Source organism: the organism of the source record quoted next, unplaced genomic scaffold (assembly GCF_019419815.1).
Source record: "Pyrus x bretschneideri cultivar Hongxiangsu unplaced genomic scaffold, Pyrus_bretschneideri_v1 Contig1, whole genome shotgun sequence".
NCBI classification, from domain to species: Eukaryota; Viridiplantae; Streptophyta; class Magnoliopsida; order Rosales; family Rosaceae; genus Pyrus; species Pyrus x bretschneideri.
The window spans coordinates 3,232,625-3,248,787 of record NW_025999390.1 but is presented as its reverse complement, the minus strand read 5'-3'; the positions used below and the strand labels follow the sequence as shown (position 1 = coordinate 3,248,787).

General features: G+C 39.3%; 4 protein-coding genes across 5 annotated transcripts; 1 reads left to right on the top strand and 3 right to left on the bottom strand.

Annotated features, from left to right (window-relative positions):
* Positions 1–2,339, top strand: LOC103952180 (UDP-sulfoquinovose synthase, chloroplastic). The gene is made up of 3 exons (XM_009363728.3): positions 1–155; positions 581–1,660; positions 1,767–2,339. Exons 1-3 carry the CDS (start codon positions 18–20, stop codon positions 2,166–2,168), a joined length of 1,620 nt encoding a protein of 539 aa, XP_009362003.2. The 5' UTR covers positions 1–17; the 3' UTR covers positions 2,169–2,339.
* LOC103952169 lies at positions 2,317–4,438 on the bottom strand. 2 transcript variants are annotated; one of them, XM_048579563.1, is made up of 7 exons: positions 4,256–4,438; positions 3,781–3,926; positions 3,451–3,533; positions 3,243–3,364; positions 2,977–3,141; positions 2,733–2,826; positions 2,317–2,635 (listed from the first exon to the last, which is right to left on the bottom strand). In XM_048579563.1, the coding sequence occupies exons 1-7, from the start codon at positions 4,293–4,295 to the stop codon at positions 2,386–2,388; spliced, it is 900 nt and encodes a 299-aa protein (XP_048435520.1). In that variant the 5' UTR covers positions 4,296–4,438; the 3' UTR covers positions 2,317–2,385. The 2 variants fall into 2 exon arrangements, with proteins under 2 accessions (XP_048435520.1, XP_009361995.2); XM_009363720.3 differs by having other exon boundaries at positions 3,781–3,899; positions 4,256–4,437.
* Positions 4,439–4,631: 193 nt separating this feature from the next.
* LOC125475171 (ATP-dependent zinc metalloprotease FTSH 4, mitochondrial-like) lies at positions 4,632–9,433 on the bottom strand. The gene is made up of 7 exons (XM_048579559.1): positions 9,171–9,433; positions 8,281–8,371; positions 7,815–8,078; positions 7,261–7,497; positions 7,035–7,159; positions 6,166–6,642; positions 4,632–5,851 (listed from the first exon to the last, which is right to left on the bottom strand). Exons 1-7 carry the CDS (start codon positions 9,195–9,197, stop codon positions 4,910–4,912), a joined length of 2,163 nt encoding a protein of 720 aa, XP_048435516.1. The 5' UTR covers positions 9,198–9,433; the 3' UTR covers positions 4,632–4,909.
* A 2,048-nt stretch (positions 9,434–11,481) lies between these two features.
* LOC125475170 (protein indeterminate-domain 7-like) lies at positions 11,482–14,956 on the bottom strand. The gene is made up of 4 exons (XM_048579553.1): positions 14,567–14,956; positions 13,968–14,429; positions 13,280–13,676; positions 11,482–12,698 (listed from the first exon to the last, which is right to left on the bottom strand). Exons 2-4 carry the CDS (start codon positions 14,170–14,172, stop codon positions 11,687–11,689), a joined length of 1,614 nt encoding a protein of 537 aa, XP_048435510.1. The 5' UTR covers positions 14,173–14,429; positions 14,567–14,956; the 3' UTR covers positions 11,482–11,686.
* Positions 14,957–16,163: the final 1,207 nt, after the last annotated feature.

Here is a 16,163-nt window from a genome sequence, read left to right as displayed (position 1 = left end):
CGAGCCCATTTTGGAGAATGGATAAGAGGGATATTCCTCCGCCTGCTGCTTTTGATTCTTCTCCTTCCTCCCCTAAATCCCCCAAGACACCAAAACACAGTCTTCACTCTTTCTTTCATCACTTATTTCCTGCACTCTCTGCTGATCCTGTTACAGTAAGAACTCACTCTAATATTTCTTCTTCTTTTTTTATTTATCTGCTGAATTAAGTCTTGTATTTAGTCTGTGTGTTTCCCTGAATTTTAAGCTGGTTTAATTTTGTTCTTTATCCGAAGAGAAAGCGTAAGAGTTTAAATTTTTTACAACTGTGTTGGGTGTCTAAAGAAATCTGCTTTCTGTGTGAATATTTTCTGCGAAAGATTATTGGGTGTTTGCTTCATTGGAAATATGTTCTTTGTTTTGCTGTTATGAAATCACTACATGAAACTTACTAAGGATTTAAATGGACGGACTTTTTAATGTCGCGGCATGCACCCAAGTTCGAATCCTTCTCCCGTAGATTAGAGGAGTTTAGAATATATATCATCTTGTCTGAAAAAAACAAACGAAGGATTTGAACATTTTGGATCGTTCTTTGCAGGTATTTGTGAGTAAGGGGAAGCAAAAATTGATGGCACATTTGCTTTCAACTTCCTGCTCTCTAAAATTCTCCTCTGGTGGTAAACCCTACACCAAACCATTGATCCAACACTCGATCGCATTTCCTTCCTCTTTAACTTTTCAGACTTCCAAAACCCCATTTGGGAGGATCATCCTGCAAGGGGAGAGGTCACAGAGTGGTACTTGCACGGTGCGTGCAACCACACTCTCTGCAAGTAGGGAAGCCCCAAATGAACCGAGCTACGGCGTTAATGAGAGTTCAGGCGGAGCTTCCAAACCACAGCGGGTGATGGTCGTCGGTGGAGATGGCTACTGTGGTTGGGCCACAGCCCTTCACCTATCCAAGAAAGGTTATGAGGTTGCCATTGTTGATAGCCTTGTGCGCCGTCTCTTTGACCACCAGCTCGGTCTTGGTTCCCTGACTCCAATCGCCTCTATCCATGATCGTATCCGTTGTTGGAAAGCTCTCACTGGAAAGTCCATTGAACTCTACATTGGTGATGTTTGTGATTTCGAGTTCTTGTCAGAAGCCTTCAAGTCGTTTGAGCCTGATTCTGTTGTTCATTTCGGGGAACAGCGGTCTGCCCCTTACTCCATGATTGATCGGTCAAGAGCAGTATTCACGCAGAATAACAACGTGATTGGAACTCTGAATGTTCTCTTTGCTATAAAAGAGTTCAGAGAAGAGTGTCATCTCGTGAAGCTCGGGACCATGGGAGAATATGGGACTCCAAACATTGACATTGAGGAGGGTTTCATTACAATTACTCATAACGGGAGAACAGATACTTTGCCCTACCCGAAGCAAGCGAGCTCTTTCTACCATTTGAGCAAGGTTCATGATTCGAATAATATAGCCTTCACTTGCAAGGCTTGGGGGATTAGAGCCACTGATCTAAATCAAGGAGTGGTATATGGAGTGAGAACCGATGAAACTGAGATGCATGAAGAACTCAATAACAGGTTTGATTATGATGGAGTTTTTGGAACTGCATTAAACCGGTTCTGCGTGCAGGCTGCTGTCGGTCATCCGCTTACCGTGTATGGCAAAGGGGGTCAGGTAAAATCCTTCAATACAAAGCTTTCTTTTCGAGTGCATCAAAGAAGTCGCATTGCATTACTTCCCAATTCCCATGTACTAATATGTATGAATTTTGATCTTCCAGACCAGGGGATATCTTGACATAAGAGACACAGTTCAGTGTGTTGAAATTGCCATCGCAAACCCAGCAAAGGCCGGGGAGTTTAGGGTCTTCAATCAATTTACTGAGCAGTTTTCCGTCAATCAACTTGCGGCACTTGTTACAAAAGCTGGAGAGAAGCTCGGAATTGATGTGCAAACCACCTCTGTCCCAAACCCTAGAGTTGAAGCTGAGGAGCACTACTACAATGCTAAACACACTAAACTTATTGAGTTGGGACTGAAACCGCACCTTCTTTCGGACTCTCTTTTGGATTCATTGCTCAATTTTGCTATTAAGTACAAGGATCGCGTCGACACAAAGCAGATAATGCCCAGTGTATCTTGGAGAAAAATCGGGGCTAAGCCGAAGACTGTCACAGCATAGTTGAGTGGTTTAGTGTATATGTGATTAGTAGTTGTATACGTACTGAGGACGTTATCGATCTGTATCACCTCTGTTGTTAGTTAGTAGGTTACTTTTGCTACTACTTGTCAATGATTGCTCGTTGCAGTCAGTTTCAATTCCTAACAAATAATAAAATTTTGATGTTTAAAATTTCGATGTTTAGAAAGATTTACAACTTACGACAATGAGGCTAAGATCACAATCGTGAATCGAGAGATTTATCGGCTCTTGTGCTAGATGGTGACTGCTTAGACAGATCCATGTCCTGGTGAAAATCTTCCCTGATGAAGTCCAACACGATCGAAACCAGCTCGTTTTGGTGTAAAGTGTATTCGTGATCAGCTCCTTCCACGATCGATACTTTGTGATTAGGTATAATCTTATCAAACTCAAAAGCATCTTCAAAAGGAACAATTTTGTCATGTGATCCATGAACTGTCAAAACCCTGCAGATAATGCAAAATGTAATCAACCGAATTTTTATGGATAATCATTAGCAGAAGATTGGAGAAGTAATCTATGAGGCAAATTGCAATCACTGACCTGCAATTTTGATTAATCGATTGGCAGGCTGCACGCATATCAGTTGTTAGACGCTCTATCAAACTTTCTTCGGTGACACGATACTGAAATGTACCTATTAACAAGTAGATACGCAGTTGCAAACTTTATATAGACAAATGGGTTTGTAAACGAAGGACTTGTAAATTCCACACTGTTGAAAGAACGACTATGATAAGACAGCTGTGTTTATGGAAAATAAGAATAACTGCATATGATAGCTTACCTCTTCTGTACTTAACGTCAATAAATCCATCTCGCTTGATTCTTTGTCGAAAATCTTTACCTAAGCGACCTTCCATGCCTCTTTCCAGATCAAATCGGCCAGAAATATTTACAACCGCACGAACATCACTGTATTTTGCAGCATACAAGATCACTGCATTCCCCCCTGCAAGAAACATGTCAGCAGTAACTTCAAACATCGTTCCGTTCCTCCTTTTGTTTCTCAAGTTACGCTTTGGTTCTAAAAGAGCAAAATTATAGACAGACCTTTACTGTGACCAACAACTGCAGTTACTACATAATCCTTCCCACGAAAGTATTGAACTACAGCGCGTATATCATCAGCTTCTCTTCGATAGTGACCATATCGAAACAAACCTTCACTTTCCCTAGGAGGTATGAATAAATATAAACTTCTTATAACTACCTATGTTGTCCCAACGAGGTATGGCATAACAATCAGCAAACAGCTTACCCGTTTCCAGCGAAGTCAAAGCGGAAAGCGCTTATACCACCGTTTTCTAACACAGCGGCAATGTTCACCATAGGAATGCGTTCCTAGAGATAACACAAAAAGACTGTAAATTCAATCATCTATCCCACCATCTTCGAACAGATGACATTTAGTGCACAAACAACATAATACACACGCTTACGCTCGCGAAGGTAACAAAAAACAGATAGATTCCGATTGGTTACAACCTGCTCTTAATCAAGTGACTAATGAATAAATGTTTCAAATTTCTGGATCTTTCAGTCATACAATTGACAAAGACATAGTTTGTTTGTCGTAGCCAATAACAACCTTTGATGAGTGGATGCCATGGCACACCACAACGAGATCCTTCGAACCCCTCTCATGTAATATCCCAACAAGCTTCTCCCCATGCTTGTTTTCTACAACAATCCTGCGCTGTTGAATAACTGCCGGACGGAATTCGAAAAGATTTTCTTCAAAATTTATGCAGTCAATACATGTTAAAGGAACACATTGAACCTGTTACGAACATAATTACGCTAGAACATATCGACAACCAGACAATAAAACCGAACATAAATTAGTATATTATGGAGATTAAAATGAAATTAGTTTCGAACCCAAGATCAAAAAACTTACAGAGACACCCTTTGATCACTCAAAAGACAATAAATTTGAGAATTTTATGAACTGGGTTTGCGAAAAGATTGGTTCCTTTTAGCATCTATGGCCAGGAAATTTTGGAAAATCTCTGCAAAGAGAAGGAACTAAAATTCTGGGAAGGAAAATTTATCAGATTTACCTGGTTGCTTCTGAGTCGGAGTCGGGCGAGTCACCGACATGGATTAGAGAGTTGGACTGAGGAAACTCTATGGCGCCAGGCGGAGGACGATTCAGATTTCGGACCGACTATCGAGAAGTGCGACGACAATCTTTATGCAAAGGGGACCTAACTCAGTGCAACTAAAAATAACGTTTTGATGATTAACAGAACTACCTAACTTTTAAATTGAAAGACTTTTTCTCAGCTTGGTAAAAAGTATAACTATTGTACGTTAAAATGATGTCAAGTAGAAACTTAGCAATACCATTTTTCTCAAAAAATATGAGACGACACTCACGATTTTTAATCGGTTTGCCAACTTCTTAGAATTAATAATGAAAAGTTGGAATAAAAATTGAGAAAAATTCAGGAATCCATTATTGTTTATTGTACAAACAACCATCAGAGAGGATGAAAAATCAAAAATAGGCAAAGGGATGTTCTCCCGTGCCTTCTAATTATTACTCCTACACTGACTCATCGCATTTCAGACTCTTCTAAATTCCCAGCCAATCTGACTACGGAGTGGCAGCAGCGTAATACGGTACCCGAACAGAGAGCCTGGTGACGGTAAAACTTTACTAACATTGACACGGATAAATACATGCCCGCGACTCATCAACCTGGCCCGTGCTAGGATCCGACGGGTGCAATACCTGTAGACTTGGCTGCGGCAGTTGCGGCAGCTGCAGCAGCGGATGCAGCGGCTGCGGCAGAAGCAGCCGCGTTGGGGGTGGAGGGCGGTACTGGCTTAGACTGTGAGTCGCTCTTCGCTGCAACTACTTGTTGGTGCGGTTGCTGCTGCTGCTGCTGCTGCTGTTGGGAGTTTACTTGTGCAAGCAAGGACTTTATCTGAGTTCCGGTGAGTGTTTCCTTCTCTATTAAAGCATTAGCAAGGGCATGGTGTTCCTTGCTGTGTTCGGTGAGGATGGTTTTTGCATTGTTGTATGCCCTTTCCAATAAGTACTTCACTTCTTCTTCGATGAGCAACCTAGTTTCTGTGCTCATGCTCCTACCGTTGTCATCGTAATCATGACTGACGAGCCCAACTTGTTTGCTCATACCGTACTTTGTAACCATTGCTCTAGCCACCGAAGTTGCTTTCCAGAGATCATTTGATGCACCAGAAGTAACTTCACTTTCTCCAAAGATGAGCTCTTCTGCAACACGCCCCCCCATACAAACATCGAGCTCTGCAAGCATCTGTTTCCGTGAGACACTTGTCTGGTCCATCTCGGGCAGCAGGGCAACCATGCCAAGCGCCATACCCCTAGGAACTATTGTTGCCTTGTGAACTGGAAGAGCACCATCGGTGTGGATTGCTACAAGTGCATGCCCACCCTCATGGAAAGCTGTTAGCTTTCTTGACTCATCAGATATAACAGCTGACTTGCGTTCGCTTCCCATCATAATCTTGTCTTTTGCATATTCAAGATCAGCCATATTCACTGCTTTAGAACCGTCCATGGCAGCCTTCAGAGCAGCAACGTTGATCAAGTTCGCAAGATCAGCTCCGGAGAACCCCGGAGTTCCTCTAGCAATAATACTCAAATCTACGTCATTGGCCTTCAGAACCTGTCAAAGAACATCTTGATTAGTCTTGGAGTGACTTCTAGTTCTAAAGAATCTGCTGCATCAATCTAAAATACAACTTACAAAACAAAGTCGTATAATCTAAAATACAACTTACAGAACAAAGTCATATCACGTAAGATATATAAAAGAAGAACAAAAACAACGACAGCCAAAATATGCCCATACACCATAAGGCCCAAACATATTATGTTCCGTTTGATGTGTAATGGAAGAAGCCATTGCAGAAGATGGTTGTGACCAAAGACCCTTCCAATTCAAGGTGGAGTTACAAAAAACCATCATAAAAGGATTACCTTCGACATGTGGGCTTCCATAATCTGCCTTCGCCCTTCAACATCAGGATTTGGAACAACAATATGCCGATCAAACCGTCCAGGTCTCACCAATGCCTTGTCCAGAGACTCTGGGAAATTAGTAGCAGCAATGACAATAATTCCTTCATTTTGTTTAAAACCATCAAGTTCAACAAGTAACTGATTAAGGGTCATTTTCATGTACTGCATATCCTTTGGGTTTCGGCTTCCTCCTATTGCGTCTATCTCATCAATGAATATTATACAAGGTGACCGCTTCTTTGCAGCCGAGAAAAGATCCCTCACCCTTCGAGCCCCAACACCAACATACATCTCTTCAAACTCACTGCCGCTGCATGAAAAGAAAGGAACCCCTGCTTCTCCAGCAATGGCTCTTGCTAACATGGTTTTTCCTGTGCCAGGTGGACCAACAAGCAAAACACCTTTTGGGAGCTTGCCACCTAGACGAGTAAAACGCTGCACCAAGGGAAATTGCATTAAGGGGCATGCCCTACAATTACAAAAAGATAAAGAGAGTGCAAGCATGGGACACAAATGGCACTGCTAAGGATGGATTTGGCATATCATCCATCTCCAGCTAAACCAAAGTTAGTTCTCCACAAGATCAAGGTACTCAAGATTGTATTCTTGGATTGATTTAAAGGAACACAATGCAAATGAGGGGAAATTTTGTTGAGTGAATCAAGACCTTTTCAAGCCCTTTGCGCTAATAGGTCACCTCCAAAATCATCACCTTATTTTGGATTAAATAGCAATGATATTGCCCCCATCCCAGAAATCAGGGGGCATAGGGTGATAGTAAAAGGTCTTCATATTACATATTCTTCTATACATAATGTTGATACAACCTTAGGATCCCGAAGATAGTGAACAATTTCCTCTAACTCGGATTTAGCCTCATCAACACCCTTAACATCGCTAAATTTTGTGTTTGATTCCATGCTAGGTTGAACCTCCTCATTTAGTCCGAGTCCTGAAATGTGGAAATGGAAAATTAGAAGGAAAACATTCATCATTTAGAATGCATGTTAATCAATGGGCAGGGGAGTCTAAAGCACCAGGAGATTGTAATACCTTTGCTTATTCCTTTATCCTCAATGAGTGCTCCAATGCCAGATATCATAAGAAAGGCCAGTGCAATTGTGCGAATTGTACGCCACAGCTGCTCTTTAAACTGACCTCCTTCTGTAGCCACCATATGAATAGGAGCACTTGCAGTTCCAAGAATACCTTCGTTTGTTGATTTTCCAAAATTCCTGAGAACTGAGAAGCCGGCAATGCTTTCTTCCTCCCTTGCAGAGTTAGCAACACCTACAAAACTTGTAGAATAGAGCTCAAATTTACAAGTCAGGTCAAGGTGAAAAAACTATAAAAAATATGTAGTAAGCATAACATTATTCGTACAGAAAATACAACAGAAGTTCAGGATCCCTATATCACAAAAAGAAAGGGAATTTAATTGTAATAAAGCAGGGTACTAAAACACAATCATCCAATTCACTTTTATAAACTCTACTTCATACATAAGCTTAGCACACTCTAGACAAGTCTACAAGATAAAGATGAAATATGGTATAATTTTGGTATAAACAATTACAAAGGAAACATAACCATGTTCCATTACCCACCTCTCTGCAATGTCTTGAGTAACTCACTCTCGTCCAGCCTGCCAACTCTTACCAATGCTTTCACATATTCAGAAAGTGCTGAAGGGTTAGGATGTAATGATGGTTGACTTTCAAATGCTCTTATCACTGCTTCATAATCACTCCGATTGTAAAGTTCTTTCAGATAGGAAATTTCACTAGCTTCATCGGTATCGCGTACTCTACGAGCGAAATTGCCAACATAGCTCGACTTGAACCTTTCTTGAGCACTTAAAAACTTGTTCCCTGCATAAGGTTTAAAAGTAAGCGATCATTTCTATAAGTGAAGATAATGGAGATGAGTATTCTGTCTTTCATTTAAAGCCTAAACAATGAGGTACCTAAAGGAACAAATTGACAAGATAATAAACAAGAAACATAATTCTTTGGGAGTTTGAAATGAACGAAAAAAATATATACAAATCAAAACATTTTTAATTTGTGATACCTCCGGCACCTCCTCCGAACCTGTTGGTCGGATGATAAGTTCTGGCAACCACTTTTGTCAGCTGTCCCAACTCTGATCGATGCCTTGAAACCTGTTGAAGAAATAACATGGAGTTAAAAAGAGCCCAAAGAAACAACAGTAAGTATGTCTAAGAAGGCAATTAAAATTTAAATTGGTTGCATCCTTTTGCTCATTGAGATAGGAAATTAAAACTTAATTGGAAAAACAAACTCGAGCACAGCATTCATTAAGGCATTGATTGCAAGTTCTCAACGATGGAAAGGGAGGGATTTTGATAATAGTATGTCTAAACCAACAAAAATATCACACTTCTTCATTCTTTTAAGACCAAAAGAGGTGACCCAACCCTTAAAATACGACTACACACACTCCTGTCGAAAAGAAACAACGCAACCTCGACCGCTCATAATCCGCCTTTGAACCGCCTAGAAGGACCTTTCAAATAACTCTCCGTTCATTTGCTGATACAAGAAACAAACTAAGACAAAACGAAAAATTCAGATAACACCAAATTTTCGTAATGAGCTCAAAAGGTCCATCTCACATTGGGTTCCCAATTGGTACATAGTTTAACATCTAAATTATTAGTTTCCAACGTCTTGACAATGTAAGCATCTCCTTGGTGTAAACCCATAAAACTCGAACCGAAACAAACCCGTATACCGCAACACCGCAAATATGAACAACATGGTTACAGAAACTAACCTAACGACCAAATTCCTAAGCAATCAAAATACAGGAATTAAGGTTTTCGAGATCAAGTTAAAGAAACATACTATTTCACTGGGAAAACAATTCTATCGCATATAAAAAGCTGAAAACTGCATAAATTCACAGACTTGGAACCCCAGCTGAGAGATTCAACCGACCTGAGTGATCAGGCGCCTCAAAGCCATCTCTTGCTCGAAGGCCAAAAATGTCTGATTGTTCCTCTCTCTAAATCCACCGCGCCTTTTTCTCTCTAACTCAAAACTCCGGAGGCGTTGCTGGGTCGGTCCGTAAGCACGCGGTGGTGTTTTGATGGCGAGAAAATGAGAAGGAAAACGGGGGAAAGCGCGGAGCTTTGGAAGATAGAGGTTTCCGGAGAGAGAGAGATTACGAAGGTCCCAGGAGCATGCTTAGAGATAGACTGTCCATCTTGTCCTCGGTGGGACGGATATCTAGATCCCCATTTTACCCTTGGAGGTATGGAAAGTATTCCTACAAAAAAAACATTGTCTACGAAGTATATCAGAATAGGGATTCCAGTTAAGTCACATAATGAGTTAATTATTATAATAATTCATTATTTATAATAGCCGAATATGAGGACTCTCAATTTAACAAACAAGAAGCTCAAGAAGTGCAACTGGGTTAAGTTGATCATTTTATTCTCACTTCACATACGCAAAACGAGCTTAGGACAAAGTATTTATAAGTAATTAAAAGTACTTGTCTTTTAACACTATACATTATGAGAGTCTAGAATCCAGAACGTCACAGGCCAATCTACATTAGGTTATTTTTGTGACTTGTGAATTGTAATTGTGATTGACAGTGACACTACATGTTATCTCATAGGGTGATTGAACTGACGGCCCAATATAAATGGGTCAATTGCGTCGACCCAACTCAAATCATCAGTCATCAAGTAACCAGCGGCCAAGGCCCAAGGGGAAGGAAAAGGAAGAAAAGTACCCACAACAGTGGCCTTGTGTATGTCTCGCTTGTTCTACGACATACTAATATCAAACTTTTAGGATTCGTTTGAAATTGTTCGTGTACCAAGCATTTTCAAAGTGCTTTTTCGAAGAAACACTTGAGAAGTACTTCATGAGTGGGTGCTTTTCCAAAAAGAACATATTTACCATGCATAAGTATTATCAAGCTTTTCTATTAAACTTAGTCGTAGCATGAACATGATCGAGGCTAACTAGGTGGGGTTTCTACGTTGCTTTTATTTTCTCAGTCACAGCCTCGGGATTGAAACGAACACGAGAGAGCTATGGAGCAGCTGCACTGCACATTGTGCACAAAGCATCTACTTTTTGCGTTGAACATCCACATATAATTCAGATATGGCATATTCAGAAAGAAAAAGCTTTGATATATATGATATGAACACATCAATGTTCAGTGATGCAGTACTGTACTCTCGAATCTTTCTCTCAGCGTCTTCATAGGCTTTAATTATTATCATTTCTGAGACATCAAATAGTTTGTCTGGTCACAAATTCTGAAACAAATTCGTGTGCATGTGTGCGTTCATTTATAGGTTGTGATTACGGATATATACAGTTAAAAGTTGAGTACTTAATCACTTAATGCAATCAGCTACGCGGGTTTTGTTAGTTGATAACATTTGCACTCAAGTTTGAATTTGCCTCTAATAAATTAAAGTAATTTGGAATAGAGTAATTCACCGATTTATTCTTGAAAATTTGTAACCCGTTTCAATTTTTACTTTGAACTTTTATTTTAACCAATTACTTCCAAAACGTTTTACCATTTACTTTGTACTATTAATTTTTCTACATCGTATCCATGTCTCTGTTAATTTTTGTCATGCGGCAAGCACGTGATCATCTTGTTAGTAGCTCACTTGCTAGCCCCCATGGCAAATATGGACGGAAAAATAAAAGAGATGTAAGGAAATTTAGGAGTAAGGAGAGATTTAGCTATTTATAAGTTCAATGAGGTATTGCTCAAAATAAAAAGTTCATAATAAAAATTGACATAGTTATACAAACGGTGAATCAGAGAAATACGCTTTAAAATATAAAAGTCTGTTTGAAAGTGATTCTTAAAACTTGATTTGTTAAAGAAAAAAAAAACTCAAAATCGAAAATCATTTTTAAAAAATGTGCATGTGCTTCTTGAACAAACACTCTAAGTGTTTTATTGAAGACAAACATAGAAGGTGTTTCCTTCGGAATGCATTTCAAAGTGTTTTTTTAATACAAAAACGATTTTAACTTTTTGTTTTCTCAAAGATGATCAAATACACTTTTGACGATCTTAAACACTTTTGCTTATTTTAAATGAGCTTTCAATCGTGATCAGAATCTTAAATCATCTTGAGCAAAAATAATCTCACGTATCATTGTAGACCACCACATCACACTAAAATCAATTATTTGCTCGAAGTTGGAATATATCATTGTCGGTGGCTTGTAACCATACTGATTGCAAAGTAAAATATAAAAAAGCAGAAAACTATTATAAAAAGACCAAATATTCAAAATAATAAAGCAAGAAAAAAGAATAGTGCAAGATTGGAGCACCATTCAAACAGCCTATTAACCAGAATATTCAAGAATTCCTCAGACATGGTAAGTTTGCAACTGCTGTCTTTCTCTCTCTACAGGGAAGGAAAATTAATGACTACATGCTGAAAATGACCAAACTAACCTTGCCACGATGTTTGGTTCTGATCATTCTGCTGTCCATTGTTATAAGCAGCTGGAGAAGAAGAAGAAGTACTCACATGGTGGTGATGGTCGAGCCCCACCATATTAATACTGAATAAATCACCATGGCCGCCATGTGATGCTGCTGCTGATGAAAATGGCGCTCTAAGTCCCAAGAAATCTCTCGTCAAACCCTCGTTGTTGTTGTTGTTGTTGTCAGTACCTCTCGGTTTATTATAATTATTTGGAGGATTATTATTATTAATCTCGACGAAATTACCGTCGACCATAATTCCATTGAAAGCCTGCTGCTGCTGCTGATGATGATGATCTCCAAACGACGACGACGAGACTTGATGATGATCATGACCAAAACCATGGGAGCTACTCATCATCATCATATCATGGAAGAGTGAAGATTTACTCTCATTGTTTCCAAATCCATCATCCAATAGTATTGCTTGGTCACGCGAAGTTTCGTTGGAAATGTGAGCTTGGTGAGCTTGGTGGGATTGGTGGGTGGGTGGTTTGAGTAAATATGGGGAAGGGGAGGATTTGCTGATGGTCGCACCCATTTCCGATGCCTTCTGAAGCAAGGCAGTGGCTGACATGTGAGGGGAAGCGGTGTTTTGTTGAAGTTGGAAGTTATCAGGGAGTAGGGCAGTAGAAGAGCTGCTAGGGTTAGGGTTTTGGCCAAAAGAATAATATTGCTGGAATGAAGAAGTGGAGAATAATGGCGAGGCGGAGAGGTTCATAGTAGGGAGGCTGGCCGCTTCGCCGCCTTCTGGCAAGAATGAAAGCCACGGAGGAAGGAGCTGCTGCTGATGCTGATCCTGTTCTCTCTTGACAGCTGATTGAGCTTGGAGGCCATGGCTATGGAGTTGGGGGAGTGAGGAGAGAAGTGGGTTTATTGAGGCTGGCATTACCGATCTGGCAGCTGCAGAGCTTGTATTGTTCTCTTGTGCTAAAGCATCACAAAAGGCTCTGTGTGTGATGAAACTGTCCCTCCTGTGTGCAGAGTTACCCCATCATAAAAATAAAAAAAAACCACAAGAAAACAAAAAGAGCAAGGAAAAACCAACCATAAAAAAGTAACCTAAACAGTGTTGTCCTCTTTCTCTCTCTCTCTCTCTCTCTCTCTCTCTCTCTCTCTCTCATATGGACCTTTTTGTATTTTCGTTCTTTTTGTTTTTTGAAGACAAAAGACAGTAGCAGATGTGTGTAAGCGTGAAACACATTAAAGGTTCTTACACTAATCGCTTTATATATGTAACCCAACACAACTCATCAAAAGCTAATTACCATATGATTTTCTCTCTCCTCATTTCACAAAGGTTGTGCAGGATCAAGGTTATGGATTGTTCGGTACTAACTATTAATCTACAGTATTTGGTACTCATGAACATGTGACTCATAATTCATATGACAATGTATATCAATTGATACCCGACCAATTAATAACTCACGTATGGATATTAATTCTAAAGTATATTAATCCTAAGTTGTTGATTCTTAAAAACTAGTTAATGTAGTTATAATCTTTCTCTGGTAGTGCTATATTAATAATTAATTACCTATAATGCTCTTACCTAGAGAAAAGGGTTCCACAATCACATCTATACTCCCTTGTGCCACAGACTTTGGAGTGAGCTTTCCAGTCCGACTGAACTGCATACCGCTTTGAGCATTTCTCACACTTCCACTTTTTCTCACCGTGCTTTCTAGAGAAGTGCTTCTTGATCCCAGTCAAGTCCCCAAGAGCCCTTGATGGGTCATGGTGGACACATGTTGGTTCCGGGCACAGATACACCTTCTTCCTCACCTCCTTGCCCGTCCTTTGCTTTAGCTTCCATGGCAGATTGTGCCCTCTTCTATGAAGCTGAAGGTTTTGCTCTCTTTGAAACCCTTTGTTGCAGATCTCACACACGAATCTATTCGTTGCCATCAGTGATTTTGGAGACAAGGCTATTACTTCAGCATCCGGGTCTGCTCAAAATTAAAATTTTAATATATAAAACCAAAATTAAACAAGAAAAACCAATTAAATTAACATGCATGATATGTAAGTATATAGAAGGATGTGATTTTCTCACACCCTTTAATCCTCTTGTACACTCATGTTTATTCATAGTTGGTATTTGAATTACACAAGTCTCAAGGGACATGAATAAACAGGATGTGCAGAAAGATGTGTAGAAGGGAGAAAATAGGTGTGCAGAAGTCATATCATTTCTCTGTGTCGATGTTGGTTATTAATTAATTTTGATTTGGTGAGACCTGGGTTGCCTGGGAGATTTCTCTTCTTCTTTGGCGGTGGCGGTGCTTGCTGCTGCTGAATTTGTGCTGCGGATGGGGGATGAGGGTAGACTGTGCCAGCAGATGATGACTCATTTCTGATGCTTGAGTTAGAAGCACTTAAATCACCAGAAGCACAAGTCAGATTTGACATATTCTCATCCAGCATCAAACCTTTATTCATCATTAAAACACCCTTTACTTTAAATTATAGGATAGGATGACACCAATTGTTTGTATACAGTTTCATGAACGAATTGAGCAACAGATCTCAACTTTCACATCTGTGACAGGATTTAGATCTGACTGCAAACCCTAGTTCAGAAAAGAATTATATATATGTAAAAGAATGTGTACAGATGAATTCAGCTTCACACAAATCCCACCAATATTCTGTTTTCCCTAGCTAGCCTTCATGATTTATCTTCTCTCTACCTTCAAACCCTTCAAGAAAATTCAACCAGTAATCAAAAGACAGAATTAATAAGAAAAAAAAGGAGCTACATATAAATTAAGTTTAAAGGAAAATAAGAATCATGAACTTTTCCAGTAGCTAGCTAGCATAGAATACTAGCACCAACCTTTCTCTTGATTAAATTTATGTCTGCAAGAGCCACTTCGGTTTGCTGGTGAGAGTGGAGTTGCAGACAAACACCAAGAAAAATTCAAGAAAAAACCCTATGATAATTTGGAACAAGTAATTTTGTGTCATAAACAGAAAGCTTAATTGTAAGACATGTGTATGTCTTGCATGAGAGAGAGAGAAAGAGAAGGAGAGAGAGAGAGAGAGAGAGAGAGGGAGGGATGAGAAGGGATTCCCTTTGGAGCTCTCCACCCATCCACCACCACAGCCCAACCACAGGCTTGTTCTGACGTGCACTTTCTGTCTTTTCCTTTGTTCTCTTCCCAGTCCCTCAAATTACTTGTTTAATAATTTAATTTTATCCATCTTTTTAAAATCAATATTTGAACATACAAAACTGACGCTTTAACAATACACATGTATGATTTCACCTATATATTCAAAATGTTTCAGGCTGCCAACTAGCTAACTAAGATGTCAATTTTGTGTGTACAAATAACGTCACCATTACAAATTAAATTGCATTTTGTAAGCTTTTTAAGTTTCTTTTTATTCAAATAACCCCACCTTTCCCTTCCCATGAAAAGTAGAAATAAAGCAACCAAGTGAAAAGAGAGCTAGATTTCACACAGCACACTAGAGAGAGAGAGAGAGAGAGAGAGAGAGAGAGAGAGAGATGATAAGAAGTTGATTATGCCCTTTAACATCATGGGTAAAAGAGAAAGGAAAAATAATGCAAAACCTTTATAACTTTGATTTGTGCATCTGCAGCCACATCATTTAAATATATTAGGATGATTGGCTATTCATTCGAGCAGAGACATGCTTGTGGGAAAACAGTCCTCATTCTTATACTATCCCCCTAACCTATTATTATTTTAGTAATCCAATTCCAATATTAAAATATTATTTATAGCTTATTGCTAGCTAGTTTTATTCTGACATTTTCTTGGCCTGCAAAATGAATAGGGCAACAAATTAAGAAGGGGTATATGTTGGCCGGTCCCAAGTGCTTGCACAACACAACCCACCAGTCGTTTAATAGTTTATTTTGTGTGTGCGCGCGCGCAGCTCAGTAATATACATGTAGATGGCTAGCTAGATAACTCGTACGTTGCTATTATGTTTTCTAATCTAATATTAGGAGTGATAGGAATAGGATGATTGTGCAAATAGATTTGGGCTGACTCTAGTCGTTCCTGCTTTGTTAGTTTCACAAACATAAATAACTGGTATGTTTGTATCATGATCTATAGTTAATAATACTATGAGTGTTAAGATTATCGTACACACAAATATGAACCGATTCTAGTTGTCCCTACTTTGTTGGTTCCATAAACATGAATGACTCGTATATTAAGATTCTACTTTATAATTTACAATGTTAAGAATTCTAAGATCTTACGTAGAATAGATACATGTAGATTAATTCGAATCCTGTTGCTTTGTTAGTTCCACAAACATGAATGTAGATACATGTAGATTAACAATTTTAAGGTCAGATAGTGTCGACGTCACATTTTCCTTGGACACAGAGTTAATATAAGAACACTTTATTAGAAAGAGGAAGAAGAACAAGCTTCAAACGAATAGAT

Excerpts from the sequence above, each read along its gene's own strand:
- LOC103952180 (XM_009363728.3), top strand. The coding sequence starts at position 18 with ATGGATAAGAGGGATATTCCTCCGCCTGCTGCTTTTGATTCTTCTCCT. Across the intron at positions 156-580 it reads TCTCTGCTGATCCTGTTACA|GTATTTGTGAGTAAGGGGAA; the intron begins GTAAGAACTCAC and ends CGTTCTTTGCAG. Across the intron at positions 1,661-1,766 it reads TGTATGGCAAAGGGGGTCAG|ACCAGGGGATATCTTGACAT; the intron begins GTAAAATCCTTC and ends TTGATCTTCCAG.
- LOC103952169 (XM_048579563.1), bottom strand. The coding sequence starts at position 4,295 with ATGTCGGTGACTCGCCCGACTCCGACTCAGAAGCAACCAG. Across the intron at positions 3,365-3,450 it reads TTTGACTTCGCTGGAAACGG|GGAAAGTGAAGGTTTGTTTC; the intron begins GTAAGCTGTTTG and ends CATACCTCCTAG. Across the intron at positions 2,636-2,732 it reads TCGATTAATCAAAATTGCAG|GGTTTTGACAGTTCATGGAT; the intron begins GTCAGTGATTGC and ends CATTATCTGCAG.
- LOC125475171 (XM_048579559.1), bottom strand. The coding sequence starts at position 9,197 with ATGGCTTTGAGGCGCCTGATCACTCAG. Across the intron at positions 8,079-8,280 it reads GTTCGGAGGAGGTGCCGGAG|GGAACAAGTTTTTAAGTGCT; the intron begins GTATCACAAATT and ends AACCTTATGCAG. Across the intron at positions 7,160-7,260 it reads GGATAAAGGAATAAGCAAAG|GACTCGGACTAAATGAGGAG; the intron begins GTATTACAATCT and ends TCCACATTTCAG.
- LOC125475170 (XM_048579553.1), bottom strand. The coding sequence starts at position 14,172 with ATGATGAATAAAGGTTTGATGCTGGATGAGAATATGTCAAATCTGACT. Across the intron at positions 13,677-13,967 it reads AAATCTCCCAGGCAACCCAG|ACCCGGATGCTGAAGTAATA; the intron begins GTCTCACCAAAT and ends AATTTTGAGCAG. Across the intron at positions 12,699-13,279 it reads TGTGGAACCCTTTTCTCTAG|GAGGGACAGTTTCATCACAC; the intron begins GTAAGAGCATTA and ends CTCTGCACACAG.